The 21,436-nt window shown below is 41.9% G+C and overlaps 1 protein-coding gene across 2 annotated transcripts in view; it reads left to right on the forward strand.

Annotated features, from left to right (window-relative positions):
- The window catches only part of zbtb40 (zinc finger and BTB domain containing 40), a 47,316-nt gene that overhangs the window by 12,004 nt on the left and 13,876 nt on the right, over window positions 1-21,436 (forward strand). For both annotated transcript variants that reach the window (XM_078425328.1, XM_078425329.1), the window contains exons 7-13: window positions 1,396-1,532; window positions 4,431-4,629; window positions 7,330-7,466; window positions 11,241-11,412; window positions 13,166-13,588; window positions 18,604-18,810; window positions 20,032-20,196. In XM_078425328.1, the coding sequence (XP_078281454.1) occupies window positions 1,396-1,532; window positions 4,431-4,629; window positions 7,330-7,466; window positions 11,241-11,412; window positions 13,166-13,588; window positions 18,604-18,810; window positions 20,032-20,196 (1,440 nt within the window). The remainder of the gene's footprint in view (window positions 1-1,395; window positions 1,533-4,430; window positions 4,630-7,329; window positions 7,467-11,240; window positions 11,413-13,165; window positions 13,589-18,603; window positions 18,811-20,031; window positions 20,197-21,436) is intronic.

A 21,436-nucleotide genomic window follows, 5' to 3' on the forward strand; every position in this document is an offset into this window, starting at 1 on the left:
GAAGACTGGGAACTTGGGGTAGTCAATAGAAGTGTCTTGAGGACAGCCAGTATTAAGGTCGTGGAGATACTAAAGTTCCTAAAGTGTATGAAGATAGGCAAATCTCCTGGGCCTGAAAGGAGATATCTGAGGACACTGGGAAGCTAGAGAGGAAATTACAGGTGCCCTGGCTGAGATTTAAGAGTTGTCGTTAAATACAGGTGGGGTGCTGGAAGACTGGAGGATGACAATGTTGTGCCTGTATTAAAGAAGGACTTCAGGGAAAAGCCTGGCAACTACAGGCCAGTGAGTCTAACATCTGTGGTCGGAAAGTTACTAGAGACTATTCTGAGGGATAAGAGATATGTGTATTTAGATGGACAAGAGCTGATTAGGGATAGTCAGGATGGTATTGTACGTGGGCGATCGTTTCTCACAAACCTTATTGAGTTTTTTGAAGATGTGACCAAAAAGGTGAAGAGGGCAGAGCTGTAGATGTATATCTGGATTTCAGCAACGCATTTGACAAGGTTACTCATGGTAGACTGCTCTGGAAGGTCAGATTGCATGGGATCCAAGGAGACATAGCCAACTGGATAGAAAATTGGTATCATGGAAGGAAGCAGAGGGTGATCGTGGAAGGTTGTTTTATGGACTGGAGGCCTGTGACTAGTGGTTCCGGGTTCGTTGCTGGGCCCATTGTTTGTCATCTATATCAATGATTTGGATGAGAACGTACAAGGCATCATTAGCAAGTTGGTAAATGTGACTACAGTAGGTGATATTGTAGATAGTGAAGATGGTTGTCAAATATTACAATGGGATCATGATCAGTTGGGCTGAGGAATGGTTGGTGGAATTTAATATAGAGAAGTGCGAGGTGTTGAATTTTGGGACGTCTAACCAGGGCAGAATCTCCACAGGCAGGGCACTGGGGAGTGTTGTGAAGCAGAGGGATTGAGGAATGCAAGTACATAGTTCCTTGAAAGTGTCATCATAGGTAGATAGGGTGGCCAAGAAGGCTTTTGGTACAGCCTTTCTGAGATTTCTGCACTCTTCCCTTTTACGGCCTCCTGTGCATTCATAAATTCCACTACTTCACCATTTGCAGTCTGGCTGAAATTTCTTCTATGCCTTTTGGCATCTCAGCTTCTACCCCCTCTCAAAATGGTCCTAAATACTGTTTGCTTGACCAGGCTTGGGTTATTTGCCTTCATAGCTCCTTGTGTCAGGTATTATATTTTATTTAATAATACTCAAGTGAAGCCATTGGGACCTTTAAAATATACTTGTACATTGAATATTTGATCACTTTTCAGTGTCAGTCATTCCTACAATGTAATCCATTGTTAAATGGGTTATTGATAATTAAACTAAAAAAAAATTATTGTTAAAATTATTAAAACTTCTGGGCAGGAGTGAAGAACCTCGAAGATTGTGCATTTGACTTGCTCAGGAGATATCAAGAGAATATTGTTGATGTGGTGGTTGAGCTTCAAACCCTGCACAATGTCTTGTCGATTTCAGAGGATATATCTGATGGCGACAAACAGGTGTGAAATATTTTTTTATACACTTAGCATGATATATTGTATCTTAATAGTTTTAGATTCTTGATGTATTGGTAGATATGCTTTTGCTATTTTTCCATACAATATAATCAGGAGAGAGCCCTCTATAACCCCTTTTCATTCACCTTCTCTTTCTAGTTCCATCCACCAACTAGCAACACATTTTGTCCATCGTCTGCCCCCCATCTCATTTGGTTCTGGTTTCACCTCGCCCTGTATTCTCATTATCGTCGTCTTTATGTATCAAATTCCAGCACTGGAAACCTTTGTGTTCATGATGATCAAAAGATCATAAATGACAGGAGTAGAATTAGACCATTCGGCCCATCGTTTATTCAGCCATTAAATCATGGCTGACCTATCCCTCCCTCCTAACCCTATTCTCCTGCCTTCTCCCCATAACCTCTGATGATTGACCACTTGGCTGACTCCACCTTCCCCTTATCCTACCTGAGTCCATCTGCCTTTTTCTTTGTCATCTGTTGCCATCTCTCACCCACTTGGCTTTGTCTCCCAAATGATGATTCAATAATGTCCCTTAGTTGGTCTGGCCAATGTGCGACTCCAGACTCACAGTAATTACTTGATTGACTGTTAACCAGCTTCTGAGGCAGTCTAGCAAGGAACCTTGTTCGGGAGTAGTTATGGATGTGCACAGCTGTTGGCCTTTCCATGTCCATCTGTTGTGGTTGAAGAGCATCTCAGAGTTGGTGCCATGGTTATAACTGGCCTTTATTCAATCAACCGCAGTACAAGTCAAGTCAAGTCAAGTCAATTTATTTGTATAGCACATTTAAAAACAACCCACGTTGACCAAAGTGCTGCACATCTGATACAAGGATACATGCAGAAGAGATTAGATGGAAAAATCAAAATGCAGAGTGGTTTATTCCTTTTAGATACAACAATAATAGATTGCAGGTGATTGGCAACATGTCTGATGTGATGGTGACCATTTTTGGTGAGGCTAGCCAGGCAGTATAGAATCTGGGATGTCCTAGAGTCTTAGACGCAGTACAGGTGTGTTTCAATGGTGCCAAAGTGCTGCACTAACCCACATCCCTTGATTCCCTTACAATTCAAAATGTATTGCTATTTGTCTTGAATATATCAGTGACAGTTTCTATGAAGATCTCTTGCATAGAGAATTACAAAAATTCTAAATTTGGTTGTAGACCCTTGTTTAGAGGTACAGAATGGAAACGGGCCCTTCAGCCCACCGAGTCCTCGACGACCATAACTCACCGCTGCGGCTTGCCAGCAGTCCGTCTGTCTTTTGTGTTTTTTGTTGTTTTTGTATGAATTGTAGTTTTAATATGGTGTAGTGTTTGTATGTTATGTGGGGGGGAGGGGGTGGGAGGGAACGGGAACTGTAAAAAATTCTCTCTCCCGAACGGAGACACGAACTTTGTTTCTGTGTCGTGTCTCCGTTCCCGCTGCGGCCTACCACCGGCCATGCACCTGGGACCACCTGGGGCTCTGGTTCGCAGAGCCCGCGGCCCGGACTCACCACCTGCGGCGCTGGCTGCCTGCGGATGCTGCGGGAGAGGCTGCGACTCGTCTCCGGAGGCTCCGGCGCGGGCCGCGTGGACGTCGGAAGCCCCAAGGCCCCTGGGTGGGGGCCGACATCGGGAGCACCGGCAGCGGCAGCGTGTTCGCCCGCCCCGAATCGCGGGGCTTGGGTCGGCCCGCCGTGGACCTTTCACTGTCCGGCACGGCCTGGAATAGGCCGTGGACCTTTCACCGTCCGGCGCGGCGCTCCAATGTCGGGAGCCCCGACCGCCCCGACATGGCAACGACAACAGCCTTTCCTCGGGAGAAGACGGCAGGGAAGAGAAAAGACATTCTGGCCTTCCGTCACAGTGAGGAGGGACTGGAGGAGACTCACTGTGATGAATGTTTCTTTTGTTTGGTGTTAGTGTATGATTGTATGTGTTATTGCATTTTTATTGATTATTCTTATTGGTCTTAGTGTTTCAACTGCGGGTAATGTTTCATTTCACTACACATTTATGTGTATGTGACAAATAAACGACTATTGATAAACGACTATTGATTTACACAATGTTATCCCATTTCCTACAAGCTAAGGAGCAATTTACAGAAGTCAAGTAACTAACAAACCTGCATGTCTTTGGGATGTGGGAGGAAACTAGAGCGCCCTGAGGAAACCCACACAGTCGCACAGGCAGAACGTGTAAACTCAACACACACAGCACAGAATTGAACCCAAGTCTTTGGCACTGTGAGGGAGCAGCACCACCAGCCCTGGCTGCACCACCTTTTCCAGACACTGACAAGGGGAATCTTCACCCCTGAATCTGTCCTATTATACTCCTTAGATATTTGTTGTTTCAACAATATCGCCTCATACAAGAGAATAGAAGGCAGTCTGCTTAATCCGCCCCTCACCCTTCCAGGAATCAACCTAGGAAGCATGTATTTATAATTCATTTTATTGTTGCATATTTTCAGTCAACCCTCTGGTATAATGTGAAACAAAATTAACCCTTGAGAAACAAAACTTGTGATGTGTAGCTTTTAGTTCAATTTTAGTAATGACATGCAGTTTCAGTTGAATTGTTATTAATTTTCATTACAGTCCACAGTGAATTCTCCATGAGTAAAATACAGCTGTTGAATAGCAGCAGTAAACTTGCCATTTTTTTCTAATCTTCATTAAATGCTAGGCAAGTAATTCCTCCAGTGCAGTGCCAACTTTTTTGTTGCTTTAGTTGCTATGATACCATACAAAGCAGCCAGTCAAAATGCAAAGCATACTTGTGAGCACTGATGCTTCATTGTTAAAAGTGCACGTTGATAAGATACTTTGCGCATGTTAATATCATTTAATCTTTAATATTTTTTTGCTATTGACAGAGAATTGAAGATCTTATTAAAGAAAAAGATGTGGTGAATTGCACAAGTAAGTTGATGGAAGCAGTGTTAGAGAAACAGACACTGGCACCACTCACTCTTTGGAAAGTGCTCATCCGAATGAAAGAGGATGTGCCAAAGCTGTGCACCCTGCTGGATGAACTCCAGAAAGAACCAGATGGGCTCCGACTCATTTTATCAGGTGAGGCTTTCGTGCAGCGGTCCTGGAATTAGTACATTTTTAAAATAAATAACACATTTAATGTTAGAATTGGTGGCTCCTAAGTGCTTAAAAAAAAAAACATTTTAAAAGGAGTTGATGGCTTACAATAAGTGTGATTAAGTGTTAGAGTAATTGACTGGAATGTTAGAACCATCATGACTCGATATTGTAATGGGAACCCCTAAGTAGGGCAGCCTGTGGTGCATCTGTAGACTGTTTTTAGTAGCTTGCATAAAAGAGCTTGCCTTGTGTACCAGTAGAAACCTGCTAAACATTTTAAAGTTATGCATTAACATGAATAAGAAATAATAAGGCAAGAAAATATATCAAAGATTTTATAATGTTTTCATAAGTAAATGAATTAGGAATGAAATTTGATCGCAGCTTCCACCTCAATAATGAGGTGGTGTCAAGATGGAATTGATTAAGCAGACTTTTCCCATTTTCATTGATCCGAGCAATACATTGGGATATGAAACCATCAAGACAAATCAGTGTCCTTTGAGAATGTTTTTACATCTATTAATGCAAGCACTGGAATTTAGAAGGATGAGGGGGGATCTTATTGAAACATAAGATAATTAGGGGATTGGACACATTAGAGGCAGGAAACATGTTCCCAATGTTGGGGGAGTCCAGAGCAAGGGGCCACAGTTTAAGAATAAGGGGTAGGCCATTTAGAACGGAGATGAGGAAGAACTTTTTCAGTCAGAGAGTGGTGAAGGTGTGGAATTCTCTGCCTCAGAAGGCAATGGAGGCCAGTTCGTTGGATGCTTTCAAGAGAGCTGGATAGAGCTTTTAAGGATAGCAGAGTGAGGGGGTATGGGGAGAAGGCAGGAACGGGGTACTGATTGAGAGTGATCAGCCATGATCGCATTGAATGGCGGTGCTGGCTCGAAGGGCTGAATGGCCTACTCCTGCACCTATTGTCTATTGTCTAAGCCTACATAGATACATAGACAATAGGTGCATGAGTAGGCCATTCGGCCCCTCGAGCCAGCACCGCCATTCAATGTGATCATGGCTGATCATCCACAATCAATTCCCCGTTTCTGCCTTCTCCCATAGATACATAGACAATAGGTGCAGGAGGAGCCTAGGAAGCTGAGGAACTAATAATCTATAGTCAGATACAAGTAATGGAAGCAGCTTTGTGCAGTTGTAGGTGGGTATAACTGTGCAACACAGTTTACAATAACTGCTGTGTATTTGTAAGGATGGCTGTTTTAGTGGAAGTTGGGGATTCTCATGTGTGCATTCATTAAAACTGAAAACATTGAATATTGTAACCCTCAAGCTTTCTGGAGTTCATTTATGATTGTGATTAGTGTTATTCTTTATCAATAGTCAATAGTCGTTTATTTGTTACATACACATAAATGTGTAGTAAAATGAAACATTACCCGCAGTTGAACAATAAGACCAATAAGATTAATCAATAAAAATGCAATAACACATACAATCACAACTAACACCAAACAAAAAGAAACATCCATCACAGTGAGTCTCCTCCAGTCCCTCCTCACTGTGATGGAAGGCCACAATGTCTTTTTCTCTTCCCCTGCCGTCTTGTCCCGCGGTGAGGCTGTTGGAGTTGCCACGTCGGGGCGGTCGGAGCACCTGACATTGAAGCCAGGTGAAAAAATCCCGCGGCCTATTCCAGGCCGCGCCGGACGGTGAAAGGTCCGCGGCGGGCCGACCCAAGCCCCGCAATTCGGGGCGGGCGAACACGCTGCCTCTGCCGCTGCCGGAGCTCCCGATGTCGACCCCCACCCAGGGGCCTGCGGGCTTCCGACGTCCACGCGGCCCGCGCTGGAGCCTCCGGAGACGAGTCGCAGCCGCTCCCGCAGCATCCGCATGCAGCCAGCGCCGCAGGTGGTGAGTCCGGGCCGTGGGCTCTGCGAACCAGAGCCCCAGGTGGTCCCAAGTGCATGGCCGATGGTAGGCCGCAACGGGAACGGAGACATGACACAGAACAAAGGTCACGTCTCCGTTCGGGAGAGAGAATGTTACAGTTCCCGTTCCCTCCCACCCCCCCCCCCCCAAAACATAACATACAAACACTACATCATATTAAAACTACAATTCAGACAAAAACAACAAAAAACACAAAAGACAGACGGACTGCAGGCAAGCCAATAATTTAATTTAAATAATTAAAAAAATATTATTGATCATTTATGATTAGTGTTCTTCTTTATAGAAATAGCATTAATCATTAAGGTTCTGTAGAAAGCAATGACAATTTAAAAAATATTTAGATGAGTGATTTTAAAACTGCTGTTTTTTTCTTTGTCTGCCTTCGATCTCTCACCCACCTGTCTCTGTCTCCCCTCTCGCACCTGGCTCAATTTGCCCACCATCATTCACCCCAATACGGTCCACCAGTCACCTTGTGGCTCATGCCACACCTCTCCCGCTCTCTTTAGACTGTCCATCTTCCCTCTGCAATCCCAGCCCTGATGGCAGGGTCTCAACCTCAAACCTCTTCAGCTTCTTCCCCATCACAGACGCTGCTTGACCACCAAGTTTCCCGAGCAGAATGTTTGTTGCTATAGATTTTTTAATTACTGTTGACGCTGTCGGAAGTTCTTTCATTTTCTGTTGCGTTTTTAGCTAGGTTGTGAGGTAATTCTTCTCATTTCCCCCTCCCCACCCCCCCCCCCCCCCCCCCCCCAGTGAGTGATGAAGAAAGTAAAGCCTTCAGTATTTTAAGAAGACACAAACAGTTGATCATCAATGCAATTGAGGACATCAGTCCACTGCTGGACTGTTTGGTACCTGGTGTTGAAAATCTTCCCGCTGAAACAATTGAGGTAATTTATGTTTACACTTTCATTATCTTGATGCAGAGGTTTATTGCCTTTTCTGTTACTTTAATACATTTGAACCACTTTGACTAGCACAAATATATCACTGAAATCTCCTGTGAAGGATACAAAGCATTATCTGTTGTTAGGAGAAACAATAAGCTAGGGATAATGTGATCAGTAATATTTTTTGTAAAGAAATTGTTAATGTTATTTTCCAAGTCAAATAGCAAAAGAAGCAGGTTTGGAGATGCAAATCTGAAGTATTAGAGGGGCATCACTAGCAAGGAGGTATATATGGCACAACATGTTTACGTAGGCAGATTAATTCGTCAACTTGACATGGGAGAATACAACTAGAAAAGCTGATAAGTGTCAGAGGATTTGCAATGTTAAAAACTGATATGTACAGATTTTCCTTCGTTGATTTTCTTGCTTCCGGTTCTCTCCCCCCGCCCCCCTCCACCTAGCCTACAATTAGACTGAAGAAAGGTCCCCTCCTGGAACATCGCCTATCCATGTTCTCCAGAGATGCTGCCTGACCTGAGTTATTCCAGCATTTTGTGTCCATTTTTGGTATAAACCTGCAACTGCAGTTTCTTTTTATTAAATTAGATGCCACTTACCCATTTGCGGCTTCTTGCAATGTGGTTCTGGACGCAGTATTTTGCTAGGTGGCAGTGTTCTTGCAAGCCCACGAGGTATAACGCAGAGCAGGGGCTGACTGGTGCTACCAGACAGTTACACTCGCAGAAAAGCTTGTCTCAATATGCAACAGACATGAGAATAATTTAAAAAAATAATAATCTTAGAGTAATTACAATAATTTTTTTGGAAAAAAAAAAAGCATGTAAAAAGCACACACCTAAGAACAGTATAGTTAACTAACAGTTGGATTAAACAATAGGCTTTTCTTATGGTAAACAATTTCTATCATTCATTTATTGACAAAATGCTGGAGTAACTCAGCAGGTCAGGCAGCATCTCAGGAGAGAAGGAATGGGCGACGTTTCGGGTCGAGACCCTTCTTCAGACTGATGTCAGGGGGGTGGGACAAAGGAAGGATATAGGTGGAGACAGGAAGATAGAGGGAGCTCTGGGAAGGGGAGGGGAAGAGAGGGACAGAGGAACTATCTAAAGTTGGAGAAGTCAATGTTCATACCACTGGGCTGAAAGCTGCCCAGGTGAAATATGAGGTGCTGTTCCTCCAATTTCCGGTGGGCCTCACTATTGCACTGGAGGAGGCCCATGACAGATAGGTCAGACTGGGAATGGGAGGGGGAGTTGAAGTGCTCAGCCACCGGGAGATCAGATTGGTTAACGCGGACCGAGCGCAGGTGTTGAGCGAAGCGATCGGCGAGCCTGCGTTTGGTTTCGCCGATGTAAATAAGTTGACATCTGGAGCAGCGGATGCATTAGATGAGGTTGGAGGAGGTGCAGGTGAACCTCTGTCTCACCTGGAAAGCCACTGCGATTTCTATCATTCATTTAATCATAGTGCCTATGGCAGGTTTAGTTTGAGTCAGAGAACAAACTGGATTATCGTAAGCGCCTGACTGATCAAGAGCTAGTTTGCCAAGACTGTTAGTGGCAAGCTTCTTGACTTGAATAAATAACTCTATCATTATCAAAGTGGAAGTAGGGTTGGGAAACTCTTTATGCGAGATTGCACATTCACTTTCTTAATGTTTTAGATGATTGGCTTTGCAACATTAGGTCAGTGTCCCTTCATCGTTGAAAGTATTATGAGGTGTGAGTGAGTGAGGTTTCCTGCTTTCAGGGAGTGTTCCAGCACCATCACAGATACTGACAGATGTAAGCAAAAGTTCCATCACCATCAGAGCTACTGATTGGTGTGAGTAAAGGACTCAGCAGCATCACAAGAGTGTCTGACAAAAATAAAAAGAAATATTATTTATACTCAATAACCATTTTTCCAATAGAATCTCAAGTGCAGTTTTTAATTTCAGCATTTTACTGGAATTCCCATTAGTTTTGCTGGCAATTTCTAATATAAAAGCAAGTGTGTGTCTTTTGTACTTGTTGAATAGCTCTTATGCTATCACAGGTGTTGGTTGCATTAGGTGAAAAGTCCTTGCATTGTGCAAAAGTGATAGCCTGATCTATGTAGCATTTTCTGTTTTGTGTTAGGGTACCACATCAGTGTTGATAAAAGATTGGGATTCTTCCATCTGTTTCAGTCAATTCCTGGGACAGATTCAAGCCCCATAATCTTTATGTGAAATGAATAGAGAGATGCTTCTACATGTGGTGGGAAAGTCAGACAAGACGCAGCACAGTGGCACAGCTGGGAGAGCCGCAGCCTCACAGCACCAGAGACCCAGGTTTGATCCTGATCTTGGGTACTGTCTGTGTGGAGTTAGCAAGTTCTCCCTGTGACTGTGTGGGTTTTCTCTGGGTGCTCTAGTTTCCTCCCACATCCCAAAGCAGGTCTGTAGGTTAATTGACCTCTGTAAATTGCCCCTAGTGTGCAGGCAATGGATGCGAAAGTGGGATAACATAGAGAAGTAGTGTGAACGAATGACCAATGAATGGCGTGGGCTGAAGGGCCTGTTCCCTTGCTATATCTTTCAATCCATTAATCAAATAGGAAACGGGGCAGCAAAGGAAAAAGATGGTGAACAATAATACATTTCCACCACCTTCAGATTAAAAAACCCTCAATTAATAGGCGATGTGAATGGATGGAGACCACATAATTGCAATTTCCACAACATATAGTTAACCGTCTGTCAGCTTCTGCACAATATTATGACGATAAAAAATCAGAATAGTTAACATAATTTATACTAGAGTTAAATCAAAATAGGACGTACAGGGTAAATGGTAGGGAATTGAGGAATGCAGTGGAACAGAGGGATCTGGGAATAACTGCATTGTTCCCTGAAGGTGGAATCTCATGTGGATAGGGTGGTGAAGAAGGCGTTTGGTATGCTTGCCTTTATAAATCAGAGCATCGAGTATAGAAGTTGGGATGTAATGTTGAAATTGTACAGGGCATTGGTGAGGCTGAATCTGGAGTATGGTGTGCAGTTCTGGTCGCCAAATTATAGGAAGGATGTCGACAAAATGGAGAGGGTACAGAGGAGATTTACTAGAATGTTGCCTGGGTTTCAGCACTTGGGCTATAGAGAGAGGTTGAACAGGTTGGGTCTTTATTCTTTGGAGCGTAGAAGGTTGAGGGGGGCTTGATAGAGGTTTTTAAAATTTTGAGAGGGACGGACAGAGTTGACGTGGGTAGGCTTTTCCCTTTGAGAGTGGGGAAGATTCCAACAAGGGGACATAGCTTCAGAATTGAGGGACAAAGGTTTAGGGGTAACATGAGGGGGAACTTCTTTACTCAGAGGGTTGTGGCTGTATGGAATGGACTTCCGGTGGAAGTGGTGGAGGCTGGCTCGATTTTATTATTTAAGAGTAAATTGGATAGGTATATGGATAGGAGGGGATTGGAGGGTTATGGTCTGAGTGCAGGTAGATGAGACTAGGTCAGGGAGAATGGTCGGCGTGGACTGGTAGGGCCGGACAGGCCTGTTTCCATGCTGTAGTTGTTATATGTTATATGTTATATACAAAAATGCAGGAGAATTAGTTCGAGGAGCTGAGTAGTCATAGTTTATATTGATCTGACTACTAATTATTCAGAGCTGTGGCAAGTTGAGTATATATACACACTGAGTAGATTTTTGATATGCACTAAAAAAATATTTTTGTAAATTCTCATGAATCATTTGCATGGTTTATATTTCTTCCCACTGTCAGATTTTGAAGAGCTGTTGTTTCAAGGATACTGCTGGTCACTCACTAGAAAGTATTCTGGGCAAAATTCTAGAAGAACGACTCATTCCTGCCCTGGTGTTTTGTAAACTCTTGCATATGATCAGTGAGTCCCATCCGTCCCTTGAATTGGTAATGAAGACAATGGAACGTGCAGGTAACTGTACAAAGAAGTGTTTGCGTTTAGATATCTTATGAGCATGGGCACAAGTAAGATTTATAGTTTTGTCCATAAAATATTGTTTTTTACACTGACTTGCTTTGTACCTATACAGGTACCATAAACAAACATATTTACTTGGGTTCCAAAGTTAAGTCATCTTCAGGGATTGTAATGGTTATTTTCCATCTCACAAAGTTGGAGAACAAACTTTGATGCAATTGCTCTAACTTTCACAGATTTCAGAATGATTGCTTCTGTATCAGAGATACCTCAACTACTTCCTTATTTTTTTTATAAGTCCTGCCCTATAATTCCAAAAGAGTTTGGCCTGTCATTGAGTGAACTTGCTAAAATCGTAATGCCTACTACTACCTACTATCAATAAAATTATCCCTTTAAGGACCAATTTTGAGTTCACACCCACATTGTGGCTCAAGGCATAGCTTGTAAAATTTCTCTGGAGTAAGCTTGTTCACAGCTTGTTGATCCACAAAGAATGGTACTTGCAGTATTTTGCTCAGCAATAATCAAGACTGATTTTTGAATTGCCTCAGTTTGTAACTTTTAAAATATAATTTCAAGATATATCCCTCGGAAAAGCAGAAGGGAAATAAATGAGTAAGAATTAGAAATACTTGAATCAGTAGCACCTATGAGAGAAATAATTAATGTTGCAGGTTGTTGGTTACCATGAAGGTGAAAGCAGTTTTCCTCTCTACTTATAACTTTTCAAATCAAACTTCAGTTAGAGAGATGAAATAGTAATATCTATATCTAAAATGAAACCTAGATTTAAGGAGCTAGCTAGTAGTTCCATTTCACCACTAAATGCGGAGTGAAATAATCATGAACATTTCATTGTCGTCGAGAGTGATACGGCGTAGAAACAGGCCCTTTGGCCCAGCTTGTCCATGCCGACCAAGATGCCCGATCTAAACTAATTTTGTTTGCTCCCATACCCCTATAAACCTTTTCTATCCATGTGCCTGTCCAAGTGTCTTTTAAATCTTTCTCGGTTTTTAAATGTCTTTGTGCATTGTCTATTCATCATCACAATACTACAGCCACCCAGGCAGTGAGCTCTGTCAGCCACATATATGAATTATGTTCTTCAGTGAACACTGCCTACCAATCACAGCTTTAAGTAAAGAAATAACAATATAATTCTAGAATGTCATGTAAAAGTGGGGTTCCCAATTTGATTGTTTCAGATAATGATAAACACTTGATTTTAGGAGTGATGAATATATGTTAGATAGTGATTTGTTACTCTTTGACGTAATTTGTTAGATTGCTAAGTGCCCTCCATTGTAACAAAATTCATTTCAACTTCCAATTCTAATGCCAACTACAGAATAAATCCTCAAGTTTAATGCCAAATTCTGAATAGTGTTGTATGTTTGGAACTGGGTTAAGGCAGCCAAATTCTTAACATAGAAATCTCTCCATTCGGTTAGATCCATCCTAATCCAGAGGTGAAAGGAGAAATGTGATATTTAAACCCTGGTGCCCCATTCCCTAAGGAGCAATAACTTATGGTTGAAAAATAAATACTTAGTAAAACTGTATTAGGAAGCTTAAACTTTTAGACATTGTATTAACTTTATATATAGTGTCGGCAACTTTGCAAATTTCTGGAAATATTGTGAAAATAGTCTTGCGATATTCATGTTTCGCAACCTAAAGAGCTTTCATTGCAAATATATGTTCTGAAAATGTAAGCCAAATCTTTTTTCTAATTTATTAGGACTATTGAAAGAAGCAATGAGTGATCTGGAAGAGGATCAGAAGGAATACCCAATGGATCAGGAAGAGAGAAGTGAGGAAGATGGGGATCACCCTGACGGCACTGGCCATGTCAAGGAAAGTAGCGGTGATCCAGCAATAGATCCGATGAAGCCAAAGCGCAAACCCAGAGGAGGGCAAGACTTGTCCTGTTCCGCATGTGGCAAGACTTTCATGTTTAAGTGTCGCCTTGAGCTACACCTCACCCGCTGTCGCAAGATTGGTCCGCTTAAAACCATTAACTGGGAGGAATGTGAAGACACTAGGACTTCCCAAAAGGGTTCAGAAAAGCCCCGAGAAGATGTGCACGATGCACCAAAGGGAAAGAGGAGGAGGCTGCCAGTATCTTGTGATATCTGTGGGAAGTCCTTTGCTCACCAGTCAGGTTAGAAAGCTCTGGTAATTCATTCAGTTAGTTCAATCGTCAGTCACAGACTCAAGGTTCTTAAAGATTAGTGTCAGCAGAATGAACGCAGATAATGTTGCTGAAATAGTGAATCAATGTTGTGAAGCATTTACCACTGGAATTTAGCCGATGCTAAGCTTGTCATCTTCCAACATCTGGAGAGGCTTTTCTAGTCGGTGTGGCAGTAGTATTTATTATTTAAAAAAGAAGAGTGTTTACAGTTACAAGGGCCAGATACTTTATAACCTAAGATGCTGAGGTTGGAGTACTGGCTGTGTGTTGAATGAATAATGATTATGAGGATTATGAAAATTATGAGGATCTGTAATATTGGACCTGTAGGATTGTATTAATTTTGAGAGTGGTATTAGAGGTGAGCCAATATTAAGTAGCCCAATGCCTGAAAGCTCAGCAGCTACAGCGAATGATTTTTAAACATGCATTGTCATACTGTTTATATTTTGGGGTGTTAAACCTTAGCCTTTGCATTTGAAATGTTAATACAATATTGTGGATAACTTCAATTTTTAAAATTTAAACTGGGTGAATCATAACAGTAAAATAAGTTTTGAGGATGTGTTTCTAAAATGCATTTGAAGGTGTTTCCTGGAGTTATCCATCAGTTTAGTTTAGTTTAGCGATACAGCATGGAAATGGGCCCTTTGGCCTACCGAGTCCACCCCAACCATCGATCGCTCGTTCGCACACGCTAATTCTACACACTACGGGCAATTGACAGAGGCCAATTAACCTACAATTAACCGACAAACCCGCACGTCTATGGGATGTGGGAGGAAGCTGGAGCACCTGGGGGAAACCCATGCGGTCACAAGGAGAACGTGCAGACTCCGCACAGAGAGCACCCGAGGTCAGGATTGAACCCATGCTGTGAGGCAGCAGGTCTACCAGCCACACCACTGTGCTGCCTGGTTATCAATGATCAGGCTCATTTTGTATAAAGGAGCCTTTAGGAAAGATTTGTGCTATTACAGCGTTTGAGAATGATATATTTAAGTCTGAAATTCAAGTCTTGAAGTTAAAACCAGTTACATAGTACTGGGGTGGGATTTGTTTGCAAAAGGCAGATTGGACAATTTGATTAAAAGCTAATTGGAAAACATAAAAATTAATGTTATTCTCATTATACTTTGTATTAAGAAATAAAAACTTGGTTGGAAACTGATCTAGCCAAAGTTAGTTTGGGGTTAAGGATTGTATTAAACTCAAAGAAGGGACTCTTCCAAGAAGAAGAGGAAACATGAGGATTGGGAGAGCAATCAGGAAATATAACAGATTGTAGGATCTTCAAAGTTAAGCAAAAAGAGGGCTGCAAAGATGATGATGTATAAGTGGATGAGCTGGGAGAAGTTGTGCATTGTTCCCTGAAGGTGGAATCTCATGTGGATAGGGTGGTGAAGAAGGCATTTGGTATGCTTGCCTTTATAAATCAGAGCATCGAGTATAGAAGTTGGGATGTGATGTTGAAATTGTACAGGGCATTGGTGAGGCCGAATCTGGAGTATGGTGTGCAGTTCTGGTCGCCAAATTATAGGAAAGATGTCGACAAAATGGAGAGGGTACAGAGGAGATTTACTAGAATGTTGCCTGGGTTTCAGCACTTAAGCTACAGAGAGAGGTTGAACAGGTTGGGTCTTTATTCTTTGGAGCGTAGAAGGTTGAGGGGGGACTTGATAGAGGTTTTTTAAATTTTGAGAGGGACGGACAGAGTTGACGTGGGTAGGCTTTTCCCTTTGAGAGTGGGGAAGATTCCAACAAGGGGACATAGCTTCAGAATTGAGGGACAAAAGTTTAGGGGTAACATGAGGGGTAACTTCTTTACTCAGAGGGTGGTGGTTGTATGGAATGGGCTTCCGGTGGAAGTGGTGGAGGCTGGCTCGATTTTATTATTTAAGAGTAAATTGGATAGGTATATGGATAAGAGGGGATTAGAGGATTATGGTCTGAGTGCAGGTAGATGAGACTAGGTCAGGGAGAGTGGTCGGTGTGGACTGGAAGGGCCGAACGGGCCTGTTTCCGTGCTGTAGTTGTTATATGGTTATATGGTTATATGGCTATAAGTTGTAATGGGGAATAAGGAAATAGCTGAGGAATTATATGTAAGAAGGAACTCCAGATGCCGGTTTAAACTGAAGATGGGCACAAAAAGCTGAAGTAACACAGCGGAACAGGCAGCATCTCTGGAGAGAACGAATGGGCGACGTTCGCATCGAGACTCTGTCAGCTTTTTGTGTCTATCTTTAGATGAGGAATCAGACTGGTATTGTTCATCTGTTGTCCAAGTGGGAAATATAAGTACTGGGATACTGAGGGTAATTAATATTATTAAAAGCTGGAGTGTCTGTCCTAAAGGCCTATAATCTTAAGCTTTTAACAAAGAAGGTGGAAGCATCTGTAGGACTCTTGCTGCATTCTCTATATTTTAGAATGATCCCTATTGGATTGGTAAGTAACAGGTGGGGGAAAATAATGAACAGCCTAATTCCAGGTGCTTGGAAAATCTTGGAAACCATTTTTACGTATGTGGTTGCAGGATATTAAAAAAAGAATAATTTAATTAGACATACAAATCATGTTTGACAAATTGAATTGGGTATTTTGAGAATGTAATTAACGGGGGAATACTGGATGACATGTAGCCATGTTTTTTAAATGCATTTGATACCATGCTATGTGAGTTGGGATAGTGTATTAATGTGGATAGAGAATCGATTAAAAGACGTTGACCAGTAGGGATATGCCATTGCCAGCATGGCAACTACTAGTCGTGATGCACAAGGATCATTGCTGGTACTTCAGCTATTTGCTGCATCTATTATAACTGTAAAAAGGAGTGGATGTATTGTATCTATATTTATTGGCCACTAAGTGGGAAAGTTAGCTAAGAGCAGATTGCATCGGTAACTTTGTAGGGATATGGACCTTATCTTGCAAATTATACCCGAAGATACTATTCAGCCCATTGGGTGTATGTCTGCTCCTGGGGAGCAATCTCATCAGCCCAATTTTTCCCCTCTCCCTTATTTTTTTAAAAACTAATGCAACTTGTTCTCTCTTACAAAAGCCCTCAACTCCTCTACTTCTTTCGGTCATTGCTCTGTGCTGATTGGTAAGATCATTTCCCCACCCATGTCCATACCCTGTGGTTTTCTTGGTGTCCGTGAGGATTCTGTGGAAAGGTAATTGCCCTGCAATGTTCCTTGCTCCCAGGATGCGATACTTGCGGTATATACTTAGCATTTTCTCTTTCTATTGCTGTTGAAAGTAGGTTCAGCCAGGAACATTCAGCTGCCAACCTCATTGCAGCGTTGGTTCAGCCTGAGTGAATTGCCTGAAGAACCTCAGTAAAATAGAAATCTCCTCTAGTTCAGATGGCACAGTGGCACAGCTGGTACAACTGCTGCCTCACAGCGCCAGAGAGCTGGGGTCGATCTTGGCGCTGTCTGTCTGGAGTTTGCAAGTTCTCCCTGTGACCGTGTGGGTGCTCCGGTTTTCTCCCACATCTCAAAGCTGTGCAGGTTTGGAGGTTAATTGGCCTCTGTAAATTGCCCCTCATGTCTAAGGAGTAGAATGAGAAAGTAGGATAACATAGAACTAGTGAACTGGTGCTCAATGGGCGACATGGACTTGAGGGGCTGAAGTGCCTGTTTCCATGCTATAGTTCTCTCTAAATTCAAAGTTAAAATCATGGTTAGATGATGATTATTGTTGGACCAACGAGCACCACAGCAAGAAGGCAGTACAGGTATTTTTCAGTATATTGGCCAAGTCTCAGCCTTGTTCAACCGCCTGATCTATAACCTTCCCTCAGTCTTAACAGCGGAAGAGCCAAGTTTTGAAATTATTGATTGCAGTGTTCGGCCATATTCCCAACTCAAATTGTGAAGCAGTCTTTAAGTCGATATGCAATGAGACCTGGACAACCCAATATGATGTTAAGTGGTGAATGAGATTTGTTATTCACAAGTGCCGGGTAATGCCCATCTCCAACAGATGAGAGGCTGAGCACTAGTTGATTGATAATAAACTTGATTGATATTCAACGGGGTTATCCTGCTTCTTATCGAGTCCACAACACAAGATTAGAAATTGTTCACCTGTTATCCTGCTGAATCCTTCATTCACGGGGCACCTTTGACCTGCAACTTCACTCCTCCTCCTCCTTGTCTATTCTAAGTTTCTTTCTCTTCTGCTGTAAGTAAATGTTGCACTTAACTAATGTCATTTGCCTGCATCAGTAATCCCTGGGCAAATAATTTCAGAAATTAATCATTATTGAATTTTCTAATAATACTACTGTCCTCTGCTATTTTCATGTCAGAGTGACGAGTTCAATAAAAGGAAGCAAGTGAAAGACTGGTTGAATTTAACAGGCTCCTATCAGATTTACTGAAAGTGAAGGTACTTTATTGACAAGCTGAGAGGGAGCATGTGTGTGTGTGTAGTTTAAAAAAAAAGAAATAATCTAAACAAATAACAGTAAAAATTCAAATTGCCTACATTGTTAAGCTTTTTGTTTGCGGGATCTAGGTGACAACAATTTGGCGCTGTATTTTTAGCCATTCTAATTTATGCAGTGTTGAGAATTAACCATGTAATGTAGCACTGGAGATTAAGAGAAGGCTGCATCACTAGATCAGGTAGCTTCTCTTGATCAAATAAACTTTTGTGACACTATGTTGGATTTTTTTAACATTTACAGATATCGGGTCACAAATTGCCATTTTTAAAAAGAGGTTTCATAGCATGTTGTTGCAGAATTTTAAATCCTTATGTTTTGCATGTTTATCCACAACCATAATTACGAAGGTACCAAGCAATGAAGAAGAGCTACCTCCAGGCAGTTCTAAATCCAATTGCGTTCTAATAATTCTGTGCACACATTGCTGACATGTTGATGACATGATTGTCCCCAGCCTGCTTGATGTTATAAATTAAATATTTAAAGCTTTCATGTGTTTCATGTTCCTCTGCAGGAATGCAGTATCACAAGCGCTCTGATCACTTTGATGAGAAGCCCTTCTCGTGCAATGACTGTGGGGCAAAATTTGCAGCAAATTCCACGCTGAAGAATCACATGAGACTCCATACTGGAGAAAAGCCATTCTTTTGCAAACATTGTGACATGACATTTGTACAAGCTGCTGCCTTGGCATATCACATGAAGAAAAAACATTCGGAAGGTATGAGTGCTAAAGCACTTAAAAGCAATGATGTTGTAATATTTTTTCGTTGATACAGCAGTTCATTTGAAGTTGTCTCCCTAACTCTTTACTGAGATATCCGTGCCACTGTTTTAGTGACGTAGAGTTGTTCCACGTGGAAACAGGACATATTGATATACCCGTCCATGCCGACTAAGACTGAGCTCGTCCCATCTGCCTGTATTTGGCCCATTGGCTGGACATTTTCTATTCATGTACATGTCCAAATGTCTTTTAAATGTTGTAACTGTACCCACCTCTACAGATTCCTCTGGCAGCTTGTTCCATATTTCCACCACCCTCTATGCCAAAAAATTGCCCCTCTGGCCTCTTTTAACTCTTTCCCCTCTCGCCTTTAGTGTTATTGTCTTGTTTTAAACTCCCCTACTGCAAGGGGGTAGAGGTTCATGTGCACCTCCTCTAACCTCATCTACTACATCCGGTTCCCCATGTGGCTTGGCAAGATCAAGTGTTGACTCAGTGACCGCTTCACCGAACACTTGCGCGTAGTCAGCCAAGGCTTATTGGATCTTCTGGTTGCTAACCATTTTAACTCCTCTTCCCATTCACATATGGACCTTTCTGTCCTGGGCCTTCGCCTTTGGTAGAGGAATAGCACTTCATATTCTGCTTGGGTAGTTTACAACGTAACAGTATGAACATTGAATTCTCCGATTTTAGCTACCAAGAAGGATCCCGACCCAAAACAACACCTCTTCACGTTCTCCAGAGATGTCGTCTGACCCGCTGAGTTTCTCCAGCACTTTGTGTTTTACTCGGGGCTTATTTTGTTACAGTAAATATCTCATGCATTAGGAGTGATATAAAACATTTAAAAAAAGTGATGATGATAAAATAAATGGTGATGTGCAAAAGGGAGGACACTCTTCCCTTATCCAGTTCTTTAGATGTCTACCATGGATGAAGTGTACAAATGGAATCAGTGATGAAAGAGGTCTTTATAGTATCAGATATTAAATGAACATTGTCAACATCACTTTGTTGGGCTGCACTGCTCACCAGAGCTTGATTTTTTTCCAATGGGAACAAGTTTAACAGTAGACATTAGCCATTGATCTTATCTCTTATCTGAGAAAGCTCCACGCTGTAAATTTCATAAATGGCCAGGCACCAGTATTTTTGGAGTACTTTGTAGCTCTTTAGCTTGTTTTAATAGCTTGAACGTTTGTGATCTAATAGGAAAAATGTACGCTTGTCAGTACTGTGATGCAGTGTTTGCTCAGTCAATTGAATTGACCCGCCATGTACGGACACACACTGGGGACAAGCCATATGTCTGCCGGGAATGTGGCAAAGGATTCAGCCAGGCCAATGGGCTCTCTCTGCACTTGCGCTCCTTTCACAGTGAGTATCATAACGAGGATAAAATCTTCAAGAGCTACTCTGCACAAACATAAAGTTTGAAACTAATGCACGTTATCTCACAGCTCACTTTCTCCATTGCGACTTTTAACAATGTAACAATAAATCAAAATGCCCTTGAATTTCACCTAATACATTTTCTCTGCAGCTGTAATACTATATTTTTCACCCTGTTCTCTCTTTTGCACTACCTCATGTGTGGTATGATTTGTGTGGATATCTCGCAAAACAAGGTTTTTGCACTGTACTTTGGTACATCTGACAAGAATAAACCAATGCCAATCCAACACTCCAGGGCAGCAAGCAATTCAACTGAAGGAATTAATCCAGCAATGTATTATTGAATTATATTTGCGGGCAGGATTTACCCAAATGTGTTATGGACCTTTAAAGAAAATGAAGGAACATAGACTCGATGAAATATGCTAGGCAGCAGAATCTGGTGATGATGGGAAAAACACTATCTAAATATTTGGATAGATACACAAATGTGTAAAGCTGTGGGTGTAATTTACGGGAAAGGAGAGGGAAAGAGTTGTATGGAATTTCTGAGCTTGGGACAGCACAGAAATCTTGGAGATCTTAAGTGGATACAGAGATAGGAAGGCCAAGGACATGAAAGAATTCATATATTATATATAGTATCACAATAGGATTTTAATATCCATAGTGCATTGCTGGAATGATAGCCAATGCCCTAGGAGAGGACTAGTGGGCCTAAATGAGAAGTATTGATTCATTATTGTCACGTGTAGCAAGATATTGTGGAAAAAAATTGTTTGCATGCTATCCAGTGAGATTGTACCATATTTTGAGCAAAATATTTTGAGCAAAAGCTTAGCTTTGCAAAACCAAGATGGTTTTGGAATAATGATGTCCAGAGGTAAATATGGTAGGCAAAAGGTACGACCTTATTTCAGAGGTAGTAGATCTGAATTGGTTAAATGAGTGAGCCTTTATTTTTGAACCGTGACCGCTAGTTCTAAATTCTCCAATGAGAAGCATTCTTTCCTGATTCGCCCTGTCAATCAAGACCCATCAGTCAAACAATCAAATCATCTGAATCAAAGCTGAAGAAGGGTCTCGACCCAAAACGTCACCCATTCCTTCTCAAAATGCTGGAGTAACTCAGCAGGTCAGGCAGCATCTCGGGAGCTTCTCTCCCGAGATGCTGCCTGACCTGCTGAGTTACTCCAGCATTTTGTGAATAAATCGATTTGTA

The sequence above is a fragment of the Rhinoraja longicauda genome, chromosome 30, assembly GCF_053455715.1.
Source record: "Rhinoraja longicauda isolate Sanriku21f chromosome 30, sRhiLon1.1, whole genome shotgun sequence".
Lineage (NCBI taxonomy): Eukaryota > Metazoa > Chordata > Chondrichthyes > Rajiformes > Arhynchobatidae > Rhinoraja > Rhinoraja longicauda.